Source organism: Perca fluviatilis, chromosome 4 (genome assembly GCF_010015445.1).
Source record: "Perca fluviatilis chromosome 4, GENO_Pfluv_1.0, whole genome shotgun sequence".
Taxonomy (NCBI): Eukaryota; Metazoa; Chordata; class Actinopteri; order Perciformes; family Percidae; genus Perca; species Perca fluviatilis.
The window spans coordinates 38,960,955-38,982,346 of NC_053115.1; the positions used below are offsets into that span (position 1 = coordinate 38,960,955).

At 41.5% G+C, this 21,392-nt stretch overlaps 1 protein-coding gene across 3 annotated transcripts in view; it reads left to right on the top strand.

Annotated features, from left to right (window-relative positions):
- Positions 1-20,779, top strand: part of LOC120557670 (butyrophilin subfamily 2 member A2-like) — a 28,616-nt gene extending 7,837 nt beyond the window's left edge. Inside the window, exons 6-8 of one of the 3 annotated variants that reach the window (XR_005638992.1) lie at positions 11,811-11,872; positions 18,350-18,538; positions 19,591-20,779. Coding sequence is in view for 2 of the 3 variants with exons in the window: in XM_039798216.1 (XP_039654150.1) it covers positions 11,811-11,872; positions 18,350-18,415 (128 nt within the window). In the remaining variant the exon portion in view is untranslated. Of the gene's footprint in view, positions 1-11,810; positions 11,873-18,349; positions 19,160-19,590 lie in introns of those variants that run through there. The other 2 variants (XM_039798216.1, XM_039798217.1) reach the window with 2 other exon arrangements.
- The last annotated feature ends 613 nt before the right edge of the window (positions 20,780-21,392 follow it).

The following is a 21,392-nucleotide window of genomic DNA, read 5'->3' on the forward strand; positions in this document are numbered from 1 at the left end:
TCACTAGTGCAGTGCCCGTAGAAAATGTGCCTGTTTGGAACGGGCCAATTGCTTGGCCTATCATTGCTGCTTGTGGAATTCTTCAACACCAAATTGTACCCAAAATTACTTACAGAAGGACTCCAAACCACTTCATATGCAACTCCCCTCTATACCCTACTACTGACTTACAGTGTAGGCTACTTCTACATCAGAGGAAGACATTGTACTACTATATTTACCTGACAGAATCAGAATGTAATCACAAAATATCACCATGACAATGTGGAGTAATCAGACATTAGCCTCATGGACTCATGGCAATGCGTTACCCACCTTGCCCGTTATGAGAGCTAATCAGCACATATCTGTGTTCATCAACCACCAAAACCAGACCGTTTGTGTGTGTGTGTGTGTGTGTGTGCAGAGAGAGAGAGAGAGAGACAGAGAGAGAGAGAGAGAGAGAGAGATAGAGAGACAGAGAGAGAGACAGAGAGAGAGAGAGAGAGAGAGAGAGAGAGAGAGAGAGAGAGACGTTGTCTTGTGTCGTTTGATCGTTAACGTAGTGCTACTTGGCACATGTTTGAGGGTATGAGGTGTATGTCACATTTCAATGTGTGCTTCTTTTACCGAAGATATCTTTTGCGTTTCTAATCCAAACAACGTCAAACTTGGCACTGCATTTACCCGTGCCCATAGAAAGACACCCGTCAAGTTTGAAATCCATCGGACTAACGGTTCGAGAGATATGCGCTTAACACCCACACACACACACACACACACACACACACACACACACACACACAGACAGACGTTCCTGCAATTTATAGATAGATGAGAAGAGCAACATTTCAAAGTGGCTTGTTTGGTGCATATTTATCCATGTAGCTCTCTCAGTCTCGGCCCCTATCGCTAGCAGATGGGTCCCTCCCTATTGTATCAGCCAGACCTGTAGCTTAGAAACCGTGGGATTTCCCAAACTGAATAAATTCTGCTTGCACATATAAACACAAAACTACTTTGCTAGATCAATCGTGTTGTAACTGTTGTCTGCTGAAAAAAGAATTTTATTCATTAGCATGATTGCCGTACTGTTTAGTTCAAAAACATCCAAAACACCGTACCAAAAACATAGCTGACCAGATGCAAGCTTTTATTTTGAAAAGCCGAAACTCAAGCCGCAGATAGCACCCATTGACATATATATAATGGACCAATAGACCCCGTTGTTCTGGACGGAGACCAGTGAAGGCTATTAGAAGCACTTTTCCGGTGATCTCTTGCTTTACTGCGCAGCCTCCATCTGACAGAGACAACGTAAATGTGACGTGAGCAACCTGTCTGAAAGTTGGAAGTCTTCTGGTAGCTGTGCCAAGAGAAATCTCAATCATTCCCAATCTTACAGAGACGGAGAGTGTAGGTATATGTAAGGAGATAACATAAGCACAGGCTAATTATTGCTAACTAATATGCTAGTTAGGGGTCCAAGCCCGAGGGGGCATGGGAACCGCGTAATGCAAGGCATCGCGGTTCACAGCTCCAATGGAGCGTGGAACCCTATTGTTTTTCTAAAGATTTTTATTTTTTTCCATTATCCATTATTTTCCATTATTCTTCTCCGCCTAAAACTCCGACTGCAGCCTAAACCGTACATGGTGGGGGGTTGCAATTTTCAGGACTGGTCCAAAACCCTGCAAGGACCTCAGGCGCAAAGATTTACCCATTTCAACCACTAGGTGGCGCTATAGCAGACAAAAACGCGTTTGGCCCTATAACTCCCACACCGTACACCCGACATTCAAAAACCATACATCTGCGCGTTCACTGGATCCAACTGAATCACGTGATATAGGCCACGCCGATTTCCGCCTAGACTTTTATGCGTGAAAAATCGCGATTTATCAAAAAACGACTTTTTCGAACTCCTCCTAGACCGTGCGACCGATCTGCACGAAACTTGGCAACTAGCATCCCCAGACAGACCTGACAAAAAGTTATAAAAGGAATTTTTGTACGATAAAAATTGCGCTTATAACGCACAAATTAATTTGTGTAGCTAACTATGAAAACACCAACTTTGCCATATCTCAGCCAAAATAAATGCTATCAACCCCAAACTTTAGATTCTTTTTTGCCATGAACCTCTGGAGGTACCCCATGCGTTTTACGAAAATTGGTCACTAGGGGGCGCTACAACTACAAAAAGTTTATATCTCATGAACGGCTCATCCGATTTATACAAAATTTGAAGGGTACCATCAGGGGCCAATCCTGAGGCCAACCCTAAAGTGGGGTACTGAGGCGTCGAAGTGGGCGTGGCCTATGGGACCCAATGAGACCCAATTCTAGATATACCACTTACACTAATGTGAACAACTTTAAATTTACAGCGTAGATGGATAATGGGCCATGGACCACACCTACCAAAAATTACACATGTGGACCACTAGGTGGCGCTGTAATGGTTTTTGGTCTTTAACTCCCACATTACACATCGCACATTAGAATTTTTTACATCCACGTGTTCCTTGAATCAAGCTGAATTACGTGATATAGGCCAACCCCATTTTAGCGCAAAGGTTTTTTCGCAATATCGCGCAAAGTGCAAAACCAACTTTTTCGAACTCGTCCTAGGCCGTGCGACCGATCTGCACGAAACCTGGTAGTTAGCATCTCCAGATGGACCTGACAAAAAGTTATTGAAGGAATTTTGCTACGTTAAAGTATGCACATTTGACGACAAAACAAATTGTCCTAGCTAGCTACCACACACAAATCATATCATATCTCGGTTAAATTTAAGGTTATCACCAAATGACTTGAGATCCTTATTCCAAATTCCACTATGATACTCTGTACCAAATTTGGCGAAGATCGGCCTTTAGGGGGCGCTATAAGCAATGTTTATTTGTTTTCCCGCCAATTTTCTCAATGCATTTCAATGGGAAATTTGCAATTGCAATATCTCTGCCACAGTAAAAGCAATCAACACAAACTTTGTGTTACTCGTTCGGGATGGCGTTCTGAGGCGCTCTACCAAATTTGGCAAAGATCGGCCATTAGTGGGCGCTATAATCAACATAAAGGTGTTTTGCCCTGTTAATCAATGTTAATGGAATATTTGCAATGGGAATGTATCAAAGACCTTGCAGGTCACACTTCTCAATATTTACTGATGTTTACCTCCTACCGTTATGTTTTGGTTTTCGCTTTCGCGTGCTCCCCTGGTGTTAAATACAATAAACAAACTTCTTAACCCACCTGACAAAGTTTCTACAACCTTCACAGTGGACAAATAATACTCTTTTCTCCCACTTTTTTAATCCAAAATCAACACCATTCATATGCGCTGATACCGTGCAAATAAACATTGCAGTTGGTGCTAAGTGGAGAGTCTGTCATAGTGTGATTGGGCATGTTGGTGGCATTGATTCTTAATTTCCCACGAAGGTGATCGCGGTTAAGTGTCAGTTAAACTTCTCATCTCCAATCCTATCTGTATTTCTGAGAAGTGGCGCTGTCCTGAGTTGAAAGCCTACTTTACGGCTTTATTATCGAGTTAATAGGCGCGTGTGTTCGTGTCGGTCGCTGTCCATTTCCTAAGGTTTTGAAATGCAAACAACTTTTGACTACTTAATTTTTTTTAAACGACGTGCGCCTGCGAGCACCCTCCGGAGGAAAACATCAATCGCGCCTATGACACCATTTACAACAACCTGACCACCTCCCCTGCTCTTTCAAACACCACACCTGCCGGTACCTCCACCCTCTAAGTCACACTCTCATTTCTCTCTGCTGTCCCTTGTGGTCAGGGGTTGAGAAGTTTGTTTATAGTAGAGAATTGTTAAAAGTAGTCTGTATATGCGTGGATGAACTGTTAACACTGTTAACATTTACACGTGTACCGCCAGAGCTCCGTCCATCAAACCCTCGACATTGACCAACGTTTGCCCCCCCTGCGTAATGCTTCCGGTCCCGCATTGGCGCAGCTTCGCGGGTCATCGGGGGCGACTGGCGCGGCTCCCCGGGGCATGCCGGACGACTGGCATCGGAGGCGAATGCCATCGGAGGCGAATGCCATCGGAGGCGAATGGCATAGGAGGCGAATGGCATCGGAGGCTTGGGCCCCGTCATAACTGCTTGCAGTTCTAGTTAACATTAGTAATTAAACCTAAACAGCTAACGTAAGTCAAAACTGCCTGCAAGCTTCTCCTGTACTATATGGTAATTCCTCTACTGTGCGACAGTAAGTCACTTGGTTATGACACAGTCGTTAGCCTATTTTTACAAAAACGTCTGCTACGGAGCCATAACGTGAGGTACAAGGTAATGGAGCCTTTTATACATTGTCGTGTTTCTTTAAAAATAAACAATGGACAAATAGAGTCTTTAAACGCTTCAGATGTAAAGTTATTCGCAGTCAAGTGACGTAAAAAAAAATGGCGGTCAGTGGGATGCTAACAGGAGGTGATCTCTTTGTAGCAACAAAATGGCGCCATCGGAGGTTCGAGTTGATAGCACCAGCCGGCAGCCGGGAAGGCATGAGACGGGAGGTATATCCTTTCGGTCCCGGTGATTATTTGTGAAATTGTGCAAATGACAGCCTTTTCAAGGGATTTGAGAAGGAAGGAGTGGTAGCATGCAAGCTCCCAAATTGACGCTCAACTGAGAAATGGAGTTTTGGATAATGTTCAGCTTCGGCACTTTTACCTATGCTAAAATATACAATGACTGAGGAAGCCTAGTGATGAGTCCATAGCAACCAGTGTTGAATTACCCAGTGTGCTTTGCTGAATGGTCACAATGTTTTATTGTTTTATTTCATGTGAATACTACTTTACTAGAGGAGTAACTTAGTATTTGAAGTAACGCAGGAAGTGTGCATTTAGTTTCCATGCTTATTGTGTTTCCACAACAATGTTAGTGAGTAAATCTAGTGAAATGGCCACCACACCATAACAGAGGAGTGGGATGCGTCAGATGAGAATGCAGCTGTTTAGACACCTATGTCATGGCTGTAAAATAAAAAACAATGGAAATCTGTATGGCTGTGCCAAGCACAAGACGGTACTTTTTTTTCCCAATCGTGTTGGAGGTTTAACCAAAAGTTATTGCTGATGAAGGGAGGGTCAGGTCTATTTAGACAAAAGGTTCCAAAACTGCTCCAGTGGCCCCTTGATCAGTTCGGATCAGTGATGGTTCGGAGTAATTCACCCTAGGGTCCTTTGCACCATGACCTCGAGCCAAACACCCCCCCAGAAGCTTTTTTCACCTGGGTCTAACATTGGGAGAGTTAGCGTAGAGTAGCGTTATCAGCTGAATAGCTTAGCGCAGGGGCTAACGGACCCACGTTTGTATCTCGTAAGTTACCCCACTAATAATACCCGAAATGATACCAAACGTCTACAAGTAGTACAAATAGGTTATGCTCTCATAAAACGATGGATTGGAAAGTTTGTAAGTACACCAGAAGTTTATGTAAATAACACTTCGCCTGCTGGCTTGCTCTCTGATGTTGGTGTTGCTGCTGGCGTAAGGCGAGTGCTTAGGGCCGTCTACAAAATTACAACAACCGAAAGAGAGATGCAAAAAAATATTTTTTATAATTAAATTTTTTTTTTTAAGTAAGTGCTGTAGTATAACTAGCAGGAGACAAGTAATAATTGAGGTAAGTTTGGAGACATTACGTTATTTAATCATTGAATTAATAAATATTTTTTTGTAGTTGTTGTTTTCGGTGTAGTAATTTGTAGACGGCCCTAAGTTCTCGTCTAGCTTCCGCAGGTAGCAGCAACAGCAACAGAGAGCTGAAGAGAGAGCAGACAAGTGTTCGCGAATTCTGGTGTACTCAAACTTTCCAATCCATCGTTTTATGAGAGCATAACCTATTTGTACTACTTGTAGACGTTTGGTATCATTTCGGGCATTATTAGTGGGGTAATTTACAAGATACAAATGTGGGTCCGTTAGCCCCTGCGCTAAGCTATTCAGCTGATAACGCTACTCTAGCTAAATCTCCCAATGTTAGACCCAGGTGAAAGAAGCTTCTGGGGGGGTGTTTGGCTCGAGGTCATGGTGCAAAGGACCCTAGGGTGAATTACTCCGAACCATCACTTTAAATAAATAACGAACAGTCCCTAACCTCTCCTCCTCTGGGTTGGATCTCCCTCGCGCTGGACTCCGTTTCACTGAGCGTACTAAAACTTAGAAAATAAATCAGTGAGATCAAACTGCTTATTGTGCGTAATTTGGACTGACACTGAGATGCATGTTGTTCTGTAGCTGGTGTGGCGCTGCCACTATTCTCTTGATTTCAACTTCGACATTAGACATATTATTTTTTTTTATTTATTTCTGCCATGGTTCGGTGCATTCACTGCTTGGTCACCATTTGCCACTCTGGGCATTTTCTTTTATTGCTTACTCAAAATGACAAACCTCCAAACAAAGAAAATAAATTCTCTCCTCCACCTCCGCGATCAGCACCTCAACCTCACAGTCGGTGAAGTTTTTTTTCTGTCTGCAGAGGTATTACCCGTTGTGATTGGACAAAGAATGACGTCGGGGGCGCATTTATAGTAATTTCCATATTAATTTATGGAAGGAGGCAAGACGGGGACGGTTGCTCGTTCATGTGTGCTCAATTTCACGTTGATTGTGTATGTAAGGAAAGATGCGGTTTCATAATATTTCTATTATGTTACTTTTCAAGTTTTAGCAGTACGCCATCTTCTGGTATGAAAGCTGCGCAGTCTTTTATACATGAGGCCCCAGGCGCGCGGGAACCTATTTTTGACCAGGGGTGTTGAATAACAAAATAATGGATGTCTGACGATTTCTCCCCCCAGTTAATATTTCGGATTTTGACAGCTAAATACGTAATTTTAGCGCAGTATATATGCAATGGTACTTACAGGCATTGCCCTCACAGTAGAGCTTAGATCGGAATTATCTTTAAAGGAACACACGACTTATTGGGAATTTAGCTTATTCACCGTAACCCCCAGAGTTAGACAAGTCGATACATACCCTTCTCATCTCCGTGCGTGCTGTAACGCTGTCTGATGGTTCCAGCATTAGCTTAGCCCAGCACAGATCCTGCAGGTAACTGGTTCCAACTAGCCTACTGCTCCAAATTGTGACAAAAGTGACAAAATAACGCCAACATGTTCCTATTTACATGTTGTGATTTATAGAGTCATGTTGCCGTTATTTTGTCACTTATTCGGAGCAGTAGGATTGCTGGAACCATTCACCTGCATGTTCTGTGCTGGCCTGATGCCACTGGAGCCGTCAGACAGCATTACAGCACACACGGAGATGAGAAGGGTATGTATCGACTTGTCTAACTCTGGGGGTTAGGGTGAATAAGCTAAATTCCCAATAAGTCGGTGTGTTCCTTTAAAGCAACTAATTATTTTTGCAGAATAACCAAAGTTTTAGGAGACAGTGCGTGTAAACCGTAGTTCTTTTCCACACATATTCCCATATTTCAGGATAATTACCAATTGTGCCCAGTAGATGGCACTCTAACACAACAAAAGACACAAGAAGCGGCTTCTCATTCATGCTCATCAGCTTATGCTGATCATTCATGTGTACTAAGACCATGACAAATACAACTGTCTTGATCTTCATCATTTTGATAAAACGGTCACTTAATGTTCTGTCTTTATTTACTTACATTAATCACATTCTTCATTGTTTTGTTAAGGTTATATAGTCTGTCTCAATATTGTGTTGTAAATAAAATAATAGCCCATTAGGCCTAGCTGCTCATGGATGCTGCATTTCTATTACATTACATGTTATATTACATGTAAAGAACATTAGATGACTCGCTATAAATCATTAAGAGGCTATAAGTAAGAAAGAAATGTAGGGAAAATGATGATTCAATTTAAAAAAAGAGATGTTTGAATTGCTTCAGTACTTTTATTAAGAGTTAATACCTTTAGCAAGAAGCTCCTGAATGTTACATAGCCAGGGTAACCGTATCTGTAACAACACATGTCAGCTGATCTGAGAAAGCCAAGTGATGAGAGCCAACTGAGTAAAACATTAACAAGCGGTAGCTATTTATCATTACAGCATTTGGTATAGGCACCAGTAAAATCCATTAAACACTAAAATTATAGACAATTGGACATTTCAACTAAGTGGCAGCACAAAGGTATGCATCAAAATCATATGCTGTATAGAGGTCAACCATTTACAGGCATCAAAAAAAATCTATCAACATGATTCCCACAGCTATAGCCAGGCTGAAGTGTATTTCCATTTCAAGTGTTCATAGTTCAAATAACAAAGACATTTATAAATTACAAAAGTAAAGGTATGCATCAAAATCAATGTCAGTTATAACCATTTACAGGGATCAATACAAACATGTAAACAGAACTGAGAGTTAAGCTAATGTATCTCTTCATTTCCGTAGTATTCATAGTGCAAATACAATACATTGAACACTGGAATTAGAGATTAGAGTTTAGAGTTTTTCACTTTTTAACTGTCAAAGATGCCAATATACAGTATATGCCAATAAATATGTCAATCGCAAGCCCTAAAGTCTACACCTACTACCTTCATGGAAACACTGAGGTGGGAGACAGACAGCTTACTTTTAATTGATGATGCCAAAGGTGGCCTTGCGTTCTACTGTGTTTTGAGCAATGGTTTTCATCAAAGGTTGAATGCCCAACATATCTAAAATATCCTGATGAACGTGACAACAAAGCCAGGTGGCTGAGCCTTCTTTGAGTCATCCTACTCCTCAACCATGTTTTTAGCCGCCTGAGTGTAGAGAAGGAATTTTCTGAAGAGGCAACAGACACAGGCAGTGAGAGACAAAGTTCCATGAACTTCTCCACTTCTTTCAGCAATTCTCTTGTTTGAGGATGCAGTCCACTCAAAAACTGTGCAATGTCAGTAGATGTTCGGAGGCCCTTGTCTTTAGTAAGGTTACCCAACAGTGTGAGCTGCATATGTAAGCAAGACTTGTCTATCTGGATAGGGAGATGGGGAGCAATGTCATCCAGACCTGAATAAAGTCCATTGGCAGCATCGGTGATGGTTTTCTTTCTCTTGGCAGCCATTTTCATTCCAGGCTGGTCAAATCAATGGTCTAGCTCTGACGTTACAATATCCACAGCCTCAAAGAACTCCCGCTGCCACTGTTGATGCTCTGTGCATGGTGCGATGTCCTCCACTACCTGTGTGGTCAGAATCTTCAAAATTTTATTCTGGATTGTGCCTGATATCCATTTGTCTCTTCGCTGTATCCACTCACGTGCCTTGGACTTGTCGTATGTTCGGTCCAACATCATTTGCCAGAGAACGCCATCCCAATGGTTATGCCCCCGCAATGGAATTCCCTCACGAGCAAGGAGCCTAATAGATCTGAACAGCAGCTCCAGTGCAGTCCTTGCGACTTTCTGTTATTTTCCTAAATTTTCAGATATCATTGCTGATACAGGTTTTTGGTTGAGAGATGCCAGCATTCTCACCGCCTCCAGGTGCAGGTCAGAGCAATCACATTGGGAAAATTTGCTTCTAGCTTTGCGCCGGTTTGTGAACCCTCCACTGGTAAAACACCTCTTTCCCTCGGCATGACAGAACCCCTTCTCTTTAGCTTTGCAGCACACAAAGCACAGCACATAGTCCTTATCAGAAACATAATGTTGCCATTGCCACTTTAAGTACCACCCTGGCTGAAAATACCATTGAAAAGTTTCTGTCCCGAACCTCCTTCCAGGATAACTGAAGTTGTTTGGCTGACAGGGCTTTTCGAATCCTTCTGTAACGTTAGATGCTATGATGGTGCTGCTAACGTTAGCCAAGTTGCTTGCATACATTATTTCAGACTCTGGATCTTCAGCAGCTTTCCCAATAAAGTTAACGTTAGATGCTATGATGGTGCTGCTAACGTTAGCCGAGTTGCTTGCTAACGTCTCTGGCTCTTCAGCTGCCCCAACAGAGTTTGCCTCGGTGGTGGACAAGGAAACATCCATTCCAATCCAATCCACTCCACTTTATTTATATAGCACGATTTTAACAGACACAAGGTTTCCAAAGTGCTGCACAAAAGATAAAACAAAATAAATAGATAACACAATAAAAGCAGAGGTACCCAATATAAAAATAAATGCAATAAAAAACAATTTAAATAAAATTAAATAAGTAAACATCAATTAAAATAAGCAAATATGCACATAACATCAACACTCTACCTGGTGTTAAAAGCCAAAGAAAAGAGGTGGGTTTTAAGAAGAGTTTTAAAATTAGACAGAGAGGATGCCTGTCTAATGTGCAGAGGCAGTCCGTTCCAAAGTTTTGGAGCTGCAACGGTAAACGCTCGATCCCCTCTGAGCTTGAGCCTAGCTTTAGGCACCATCAGGAGCAGCTGGTCAGCTGACCTGAGAGATCGGCTAGGAGTGTAGGGGTGCAGCAGCTCAGAGAGGTAAGGTGGGGTAAGGCCATTCAAGGCTTTAAAAACAAATAAAAGAATTTTAAAATGAATCCTGAAATGGACAGGCAACCAGTGGAGTGAAGCTAAAATAGGTGAAATGTGCTCTTACTTTCTTGTGCCAGTTAAAAGACGTGCAGCAGCATTTTGAACCAGTTGAAGACGAGCAATGGAGGACCCACTAGCCCCTATGTAAAGTGCATTACAGTAATCCAGCCGAGTGGTCACAAAGGCATGGATTACTGTCTCAAAATGTTGTCTCTGAAGGATTGGTTTTATTTTTGCCAGCTGCCTTAACTGAAACATCAACTGTAACATCTACAGATGAAATCTTGCTAATTTCAGCCGCATTACTATGCCGGAAGAAAAAATCTTGTATCCTTTTTGCCCCTTTTTTTTTTTTATAAAAAATTCTTTTTAAACAACCCCCCCCCCCCTTCCTCCTCTCTCCCGTGAGTCACATCACTTGACTCACTTTCACTTTGACCTCTATACAGTCCTTCCAGAAAAATGCAGAGTATTTTTATGATTATTGCGGGCAAAAATCCTTGATTATGCAGCATGTGTTCTTAAAAAATGCAATTGTATGTGATGAAATTGCGGGAACTTGATAAAATTGCGGGAACTTCTTGATGAAAAAGAGATAAAAATGTGATTCCCCCAACACCCTGCTTTTCGATGACGTCGTAATTACGTCACTTCATAACGTTCCCATGGCAACAGGGGAAAATGGCTGTTCTTGTGTGAAGTAAACGCAACATTTTTCAACTTTCTGCTAAGATATATGTGACTTTTTTGCAACGAAAATGCGGGGATTATGAAATCATGTAAGCCCCGCATATTTTGCGCGGAAATTGGCAATTTATGCGGCGAAAGTGCAGCGTATTTGAAAAAATGCGGAAAAAATATGCGGACTTTAGCTGATTATGCATTGAATTATGCGATCACATAATCACGTTTTTCTGGAGGGACTGTCTATAGCAGCTATAACAGTTAATTTTTAGTAGGCTATATTCAAACCTATCCATAACCCTTTTTTGCTATTTGCCTCATTATTTGATATACAAAAATATAAATAATGTCAGACAGCATATTAGTAATTATGCAGCACCCTCAGCACCCCCCTTCCCACGCCCTTGGCAGAGTCGAACACTTCCACTGTGTAGCCAAGCAAAATAACATCAGCCATACGTTGATGTCACTGTGCCTGGTGGGATTCCTCTCTGTGGCGTTTTAATCTGTAAACTACCTTGTATATTATTAGTTCTCGGAATTATTGTCCTATTGTGTAAATTATGACTAATATTCTCTACATGATTGCAGTTACATTGTGAGAGTAACATCACCTTCTTGTTCTGTGTTTCAGATCAAAACTTGAGGAAAGTGATGATTGGAGTTGCTGTTGGCGTTCTCGCACCACAGAGCCAGGTCAAATTCTATACTGTATCTTGATGACATTTTGCATGTCTGCTGACAAACCACTTTGTTTCCTGCAACTCTGATCTGCTGACCCAATAGAGATTCAATACTTTATTGCCATACAACTCGGTGCAAGTTGCTAGGGATTTGCTTCAGTGTGCTCATGACAGGACATCAACAAAGACACAAAAAAATAGAGCATATATATATACACACATACGGTATCCCACACGGGATCACACTTGACACAGGCAGATAAAAGAACAGGGCAAAACCCTCACCACATACCTGGATGACAGTCCAGGAGGCTAGCGTGACAGATGTCAGGTTAAAGTGACATGGTGCATAGGGATGCAGAGCGCAAATCCACAACCTTTACAATAAATAGATACAATAAAGCTAGTATGGGTGGCATAAAAACATTTAGAAAAGTATTATAAAAAACAGTGAACAGAGAAGTGCAATTTATCCAGGCTCGTTAGGAGAACCTTTTTCCATGAGGTAGTGGTTCAGTGATGGAGAGCTGTTTAGAGATTTAATGGCTCTGCAGTATGTGCTGTTGAGAAAGTTGGAGGTTTTTGTCTTAATAGCTCTCAACCTTCTCCCTGATGGGAGGAGGGTGAAAAGGGAGTTGGCAGGGTGAGTCTCATCTTGTAGGATCTTTAGGCCTGTCCGGTGGATACGGGCCTTGTAGATCTCACAAATGGGGAAGAGTTTGCAGCCAATGATTTTTGAGGCCATATTGACTATCCTGTCCAGCTGCAACCTCTGCTGGACAGTGGAGTTGCCATACCAGACAGTAACAGAAAAAGTGAGGACCCTCTCGATGGCGGCTCAGTAGAACTGCAACATTCCCCCACAGGCTATCCCAAATTTACTCAACTGGCAAAGAAAAAAAAGCCTCCGGTGGGCTTTTTTGGTAATATTGGTTATGTTATGCTCCCATTTTAAAGAGGATGATATTGTTGTGCCTAAAAACCTAAAACTATCCACCCGCTCCACCACCTCTCCATTAATGTACAAGGGCTGGGACGCCTTCCCACGTCTGCGGAAGTCGACCACTAGCTCCTTAGTTTTTGAGACATTTAACTCTTAAGTTGTGGATGGAACACCATTCAATCAGTGAGAGGACCTCCTCATTTCTATAATAGGCAACATCATCATCCCCAGAAATCAGCCCCACCACTATTGTATCATCTGCAAATTTAAACAATTTAACAGAATCTGTGTGTGATGTGCAGTCATTAGTGTACAGCGAATATAGAAGGTGATAAAACACACCCCTGGGGGGCACCAGTGTTAATGTGCTTGACATTAGAGATCTTGTTACTGATTTTGACCACTTGTGTTTTCTGCTATAGAAAATCCAGTGACATAAGGAATTATGGACCCCCATTTGTTGAAGTTTCTGAAAAGGTTTGCTGGGGAAAATTGTATTAAAAGTAGAGCTATAATCTATAAAGAGGACCTTGCATAGTTGCCTGGGCCCTCCAGGTTCTGTATAATGGAGTGGAGACATAGGGATAGAGTATCCTCAACGGACCTGTTTGCCCTTAATGCAAATTGGAAGGTGTCTAGCCTGACCACACTGGACTGATGTTTACATACTATTCTCTCGAAGATTTTTATTTTAACAGATAACAGTGCTACAGGTCTGTAATAATTCAGGCAACGAATGCTGTTTTTTTTTTTGGGCACAGAAATTAAAGTGCCCATATTATGAAAAAATCACTTTTTCTGGGATTTGGGGTGTTCTTTTGTGTCTCTGGTGCTTCCACACACATACAAACTTTGAAAAAAATCCATCCATGCTGTTTTGAGTGAGATGCGGTTTCTGAATGTGTCCTGCCTTCAGTCTCCTGGTGAGCTGTTCAAAATCGGCTGTGACGTCACAGTCCGAAATGAGCTGGCTAACCACAACCGTTAGCTCGTTAGCATGCTAACCGTTAGCATTAGCATGCTAACGCTAATGCTAACGCTAGCATGCTACGTCGTTCTCAATAGCAAAGCACTGCTACAACACACACAAGTTCACCATAATCTACAAAAGAACTACTTACATGTGCGCCCTCATTTAGAAGTCTCCCAGCTAATCCTGCCTTGTAACTGACCAAAGTTGGAGAAACAGGCTTTCTTTTACTGTCTCTAGAGTTACAGTGCCTTGCGAAAGTATTCGGCCCCCTTGAACGTTTCGACCTTTTGCCACATTTCAGGCCTCAAACATAAAGATATAAAACTGTAATTTTTTGTGAAGAATCAACAACAAGTGGGTCCCAATTATGAAGTGGAACGAAATTTATTGGCTATTTCAAACTTTTTTAACAAATAAAAAACTGAAAAAGTGGGCGTGCAAAATTATTCAGCCCCTTTACTTTCAGTGCAGCAAACTCTCTCCAGAAGTTCAGTGAGGATCTCTGAATGATCCAATGTTGACCTAAATGACTAATGATGATAAATAGAATCCAGCTGTGTGTAATCAAGTCTCCGTATAAATGCACCTGCTCTGTGATAGTCTCAGAGGTCCGTGTAAAGCGCAGAGAGCATCATGAAGAACAAGGAACACACCAGGCAGGTCCGAGATACTGTTGTGGAGAAGTTTAAAGCCGGATTTGGATACAAAAAGATTTCCCAAGCTTTAAACATCCCAAGGAGCACTGTGCAAGCGATAATATTGAAATGGAAGGAGTATCAGACCACTACAAATCTACGAAGACCCGGCCGTCCCTCTAAACTTTCAGCTCATACAATGAGAAGACTGATCAGAGATGCAGCCAAGAGGCCCATGATCACTCTGGATGAACTGCAGAGATCTACAGCTGAGGTGGGAGACTCTGTCCATAGGACAACAATCAGTCGTATACTGCACAAATCTGGCCTTTATGGAAGAGTGGCAAGAAGAAAGCCATTTCTTAAAGATATCCATAAAAAGTGTCGTTTAAAGTTTGCCAAAAGCCACCTGGGAGACACACCAAACATGTGGAAGAAGGTGCTGTGGTCAGATGAAACCAAAATTGAACTTTTGGCAACAATGCAAAACGTTATGTTTGGCAAAAAGCAACACAGCTCATCAACCTGAACACACCATCCCCACTGTCAAACATGGTGGTGGCAGCATCATGGTTTGGGCCTGCTTTTATTCAGCAGGGACAGGGAAGATGGTTAAAATTGATGGGAAGATGGATGGAGCCAAATACAGGACCATTCTGGAAGAAAACCTGATGGAGTCTGCAAAAGACCTGAGACTGGGACGGAGATTTGTCTTCCAACAAGACAATGATCCAAAACATAAAGCAAAATCTACAATGGAATGGTTCACAAATAAACATATCCAGGTGTTAGAATGGCCAAGTCAAAGTCCAGACCTGAATCCAATCTAGAATCTGTGGAAAGAACTGAAAACTGCTGTTCACAAACGCTCTCCATCCAACCTCACTGAGCTCGAGCTGTTTTGCAAGGAGGAATGGGCAAAAATGTCAGCTCTCGATGTGCAAAACTGATAGAGACATACCCCGGCTTAACTCTACAGCTGTAATCGCAGCAAAAGGTGGCGCTACAAAGTATTAACTTAAGGGGGCTGAATAATTTTGCACGCCCAATATTTCAGTTTTTTATTTGTTTAAAAGGTTTGAAATATCCAATAAATTTCGTTCCACTTCATGATTGTGTCCCACTTGTTGTTGATTCTTCACAAAAAATTACAGTTTTATATCTTTATGTTTGAGGCCTGAAATGTGACAAAAGGTCGAAAAGTTCAAGGGGGCCGAATACTTTCGCAAGGCACTGTAGCTAGCTGACATGCTCTACATCTGAACTACTGAGCATGTGCGAGTGCAATCAAAGATAGTACAGAAGAAGAAGAAGAAAAGAGGTCTCACTCTGTAGCTAAAACAGAAACCAGGTGAAAAGAGGATCTGCAGCAGTTAGAGAGAGCTGTGCAGTACAACAACAATATGGTGTTTTTTGAAAATTAAACCATGTAAACCTATTTTGGTACAACCTTAAAATACAGGTATGAACCTGAAAATGAGCATAATATGGGCGCTTTAATATAGCAGAATATGTCTGTATATCTGTTAGATTTAGGGGTGGCACGGTTCACAAAACCCACGGTTCAGTTCGTATCACGGTTTTAGGGTCACGGTTTTCGGTTCTGTACGGTTCTTGTTATTTTTTCATTTTAATCTTTAACACTCCAGAAAAATACTTCAGCATATGATATTTAGCTTAATTATCCATAATGTAGGATACAGTATTAAAAAATTGTTATATCATGTAGTCAAACTACAAACTGAATTTGACTTGACTTTAAGCACATTATTGGAACCATGTCTGAGTAAAGCGAGGTGAGATTTTGATACAGCAAGAGGGAAGACATGGACTACGTTTACATGCAGCCAATAACCCGTTCAAAACCGGAATATTAGCAATAACCCGGTCGCGCACGGCCATGTAAACACCGGCAAAAACCCGAATATGCTACCTGGGTTACCCCTTTTCTAACCCGAAATTTTGGTCATGTAAACGCGTATCGGCATATCCCCATCAAAAGGAACATTGATTTGTGTTCTGCGCATGTTCTATTCGCAAGGAATCTTGGTCTTTTGAGTAGAGGAACTTCTTGTATGCGCCAGAAAACATAGTTATAATAATAATTATATACTATAATAACATAGTTATATATATGTCAATGCAGAAAACCTGCACGCAGTATACCGGAAGTAAACAAGAAGTAGAGGTAAACATGGCGAGACGCAGCACAGCACCACACTTTTGGTGCGAGGAGGAAACCAATTTCTTTATTAGTGTGGTGAAAACCACGAATATAATGTCTTTTGTTGACGGCAGAAAGTACCGAGATAGTGAGATTTATAAGAAGGTGACCGAAAAGTTATTGCGTCTTAAGGTTGTCCGTAGGCTACGTCCAGACGCTAACCGTGCGTCGCCGTTTACGTCGGGATATTGCCAATTGATTACAAATGCCATGTATACAGGAGTAACTCTCTCTGCTCACGCATGTAAACGGGTTATTCCGAATGTTTCAGAAACCCGAATAGTGACCTTAACCCGACTATAACCCGAAAATTGACAGCTTGTAAACGTAGTCATTGATGATTTCAACAAGCTTTTCATTTATTTGGCAAAAAAAAGAGAATGTGTATTGCCATCTACAGGAACGTATGTGCCTTTTTAGCACATGACAATTGAAATATTACAGAATATCAATTGAAATAACTTGCATTTATCAAACTGTCAACTTCAGTGTAGCTCTTCCAAAAATTGTATCCTTTAAAAGAAAAAGAGAGGAACTCTTAAAGCTCCATCTTTTGAATAAGTCAGAATACGTTAAACGTAAAAAAAGTTTAGATTTTCTTTTGTATAGTTCTTTAAAAATAAAAAGGAAACTTGTTTTGGGGAGAATAAAATTACTCTAGGCTGTGTTTTCCTAGTAACCTATCAAAAAGGCTCAGGATGCTGCAAATGTTATAATATGAAAATGGGCGGTGGATTTAAGACAAAAAATAATAATTTATGAATGAATCAAATTTGAACATATGTGTCAGTGGCTTGTTGATCTTTACATTGTTAGTTAATTTCCTATCCTGGCCTGGGACACACATTTTGATAAAGTACTTATTGGACTTAAACTTATCATTGCACTTACAATAACGAGCACAGCTGTCCTCAATTTAGGTCATCTTGTACGTCTCATCTCCGTTTTTTCCTGCATCCACCGTGTGTGTTTGTGTGTGTGCGCGCGTCAGTCGCGGGGGGAACTGAGCAGCCCCGCCCGCTGCAAAGAGCAGACAAGATTGAAACAGCAGCCGCTTCAGTGGCTTTAGAGTGAAAAAACGCAGCGTGCATTGATGTTAAAATGTATACAGGTTGGCAGGACAGTCTGAAATGTTTCGCTGTACGTTTTGTTGGTAACTTGTCCACACCTCTTCTTTCGCGCGAAAGGGAAACACACTGTCTGAGGTCACATACGGGAACCTGACGGCCAAGAGGCTACATTGCGCATGTCGAACCGTGCAACACACACGCTCCGAACCGAGACAAGCGGACGAAACGGTTCGGATGTTTTTTTTCATGAACCGTGCCACCCCTATAGATTAGACCTGTTTTTAATGTTAGCATCCTGTCAGTTTGCATGTAGAAATCTTTTAATGAATGAAGCAGCAACAGCAGTAACTTCACACTTCTCTAATACAGCTGAACTACAAAAGTACTGAGAGCTGAACACAGAGCCTTTTAGAAACGGAGCTTTCTCTTAACTTGTCAAGGAAAGTAGCTCAAAATTCTGGGCCCTGTAGAAAGGCATTTTCTATGGGCTCCTCCCCGCATCCACAGCTATTCATTCTAGCATCTTTTTGGGCCCTCCTCACATGAGGGCACTGGGTACTGAAGGAATTTAGTCTAAAATGAAAATGAAAAAAATGAAAGACAGAAAGGATTTTCATTCATGTTGTTTTGTTTTCTGTCCTGCAGGTTCATTGTGAGACAAAAGTGACCCGGCAGAAAAGGAGCCAGAGCCCCAATCAACACCAACTTTAAAGTTCTCTGCAGATGTGTGTGGTATTGTACGTCTTTTGTAGCGAGGACTGCTTTGAATTTTAGAACAAAAGAGTGAGGACATTTTTGGAGATTGAGGACATTTTCTCTTCAACTTCTTAAAAGGTCAGTTTGAGAGTTAAAACCTAGAATTGGCCTTTGTATTGTATAACTTTTCAAAATTCTGAGTTTTGTGACTAGTGATAATGTTAAAAAAGCAATTACTCCCACATACTCCACACATATTGCCTACTAAGACTGGGCGGTATATTGACTTTTCACAAGATGTGGAATGAGAATTTATTGATATGTTGAGTATATATTGATATAGTGTTACATATCACATGTCACATATCGTTTAATCCAAAAGAGTCTCAGCTTTCCAGCCAGAAGTCAGTGTGCAGAAATATACAAATACACCATTTTAGGTGAAAATATAAAAAATGTATACTGCATGAGAAAAACTGCATGGCATTATCATCAAATAGGAGTGTCTGTAAAGGGGAGACCTGTCGGTACCCATAGAACCCATTTTCATTCAGACATCTTGAGGTCAGAGGTCAAGGGATCCCTTTGAAAATGGCCATGGCAGTTTTTCCCCTCGCCAAAATGTAACCTAACTTTGGAGCGTTATTTAGCCACCTTCTCTACGAGCAGAGATGGTAAAAGTACTCACTTCCCGTACTCAAGTAGAAGTACAGATACTTGTGTTAAAAAATACTCTGGTAAAAGTAGAAATACTGATTAAACCTCTTTACTCAAGTAAAAGTAACAAAGTACAGGCTTGAAAATTTACTTAAAGTATAAAAGTAAAAGTAGCCTTGCGAATGACAACCATTTTTTAAATAAAGCTACCTGGACCACACAAATGTCACTAGAGTGCAAGCTGAGAAACGTCAGTGGACATGGAAAAAAGGCTCTTTATATGCCTTTGTCTGCATCATAAATGGATGTCTGCCAATAGGTCTAAAACATGACAAAACAACCAGCACTACTTTATTTAAAAAACTATGTTTTTTGTATTTAAGAAGAGCAAGACAATATGATAAAAGATTCAAGTTACAAACATAAGAAGATAGTGACTCTGACTGAGTTTTCTTTTTTAACTATATCCTCCCACCCACTAACAAAAAACATGTTAACTACTTGAACATACATTTTGCTCTCCTTTCCTTTAGACATACCTGACAGTATTGAGGGCAAAGTCACCAGAGTCTTGTATTCTCTCAAAACAGCAAATGAGATCCTCTGTGTCCTCAAAAACAGTATTGATGGCACGGACATGAAAGTTCCATCTGACGTTGCTGGATCTTGGCAGTCTATGGGCAACCACTTTATCCAGAAAACATGGCCCCATCGTATGCCTGGCAGATGAGCTTACTTTTCTGATCCTCAGGAAGGATAGTAGCAAGACGCTGTTTTAGGACAGTATCAATGGACTCAGCTGTAACTGACTGCAGAGGGATGAACTCAAAAAATCTTTCCTGCACGTTGTTTTTGTCGGATCCACAAAATGTCACACAGCCTATTACCCTGGACAGTATGTGTCAATTTTTTGTCACCTCTTCGTTGTGCCTTCTAATGCCCATCCTGTAGCCTTCATCTAGCTAGCTAGTTGTTCATCAATGCTAACTCTGCCAACAAACGTTAGCTTCATGCTATTACCAAGATGTCTGTGACTACTTTCATGACATTTGCATTTTTCAGAGAGATGTTTTTTCTGACTCTTACCCCTGTTGTCCACAAAACCTCAGTGCATTGCTAACATCACATCCAGCCAGCCAACTCCGTTTGTAGCTCCGTTGTAGCTTCGCCCTCCGTCACTGGCCTCAGCCTGCTGCTGGATTTGTAAATCGGGTTGGTCCGGTCCAAAATCATTTATCCTCTTCTTTTCTTTCAGTGAACGTCTTGTGAACATTTTTTTTTGTAAATCAATAACAGAATTTGGTTTAACTGCTGCCATTTTCTCTACGAAAGTGATCTGTCATTGTGTGATTTCTCAGCTTGCAAGGTTTTGGCGGAGTGACGGTATCGCCTGCGCGAGTAGCATAAAATTGAATGACAGGTGTCAAGAACTAATCAGATTGGATAAAATAACATGTATCCATTTCTGATTCGCCAGGGAAGCAGTGACCTGCGCCCGGATGAAAATTTTTATGAAACCAATTAGAGACCAGCTTCAGGTCACATGCTGGCTGAAAGTTTAAGGACTTAAGGCCCAGACACAGAGCCGACGGCCAAACTTCGGCAGAAACGGCAGTTGGGCTGATCAGTCTCCCCAAATTGGCCGTGCAGTTGCTGAATCTGTCTTCATTTCAGCTCAACAAAGGTCAGTTTAAAAGATTTTCGTCAGATTTTGAGAGACTCTAATCACGCTCATTCCGCTCCCCGTTTCCGGGTTAGCACTCTACCAATCAGATGGGTCATTTGAGTCCGACTGCCGGCAATGCCCGCCCCGCCGATTGTACATGTCAAATCGGCCAAAATGAAGGACGACGGCCCCTTGGACAGACGACGGCACGGAACACACCTAACAGACTTGAGTCACTGACCTCACCAGACAACGGCCGATTATCGGCTCTGTGTGTCCACACCTTTACATAGACAACCATTTGGCCGGCGTCCCTGCCATGGATGTATTAAGAGAACTGTTCCTATCCATGAAACTGCAGGAAACATATTAAAACATAGAACATATTTAACCGATTAGAGCCAGTTTTATTAAACCGTATGAGTAAACTATTTTATTTTATTCATTTTTTTAATTAAATTTTTATATAATTTTTGTATACATTTATATTTCTGGAATTTTGGTGGGGGCGGCGCCCCAGCGCCGTCTATTGACAAGCCGCCACTGGTGACAAGCATCTTCTGCTTCTTTTCATTTCTGAATGTGCTAAGCCGGAGTTTGTCAGTTACAGTTACACACTGAACTATATACATGTACATTTTTATGTTTTATCTGATGCACTCCCTCATT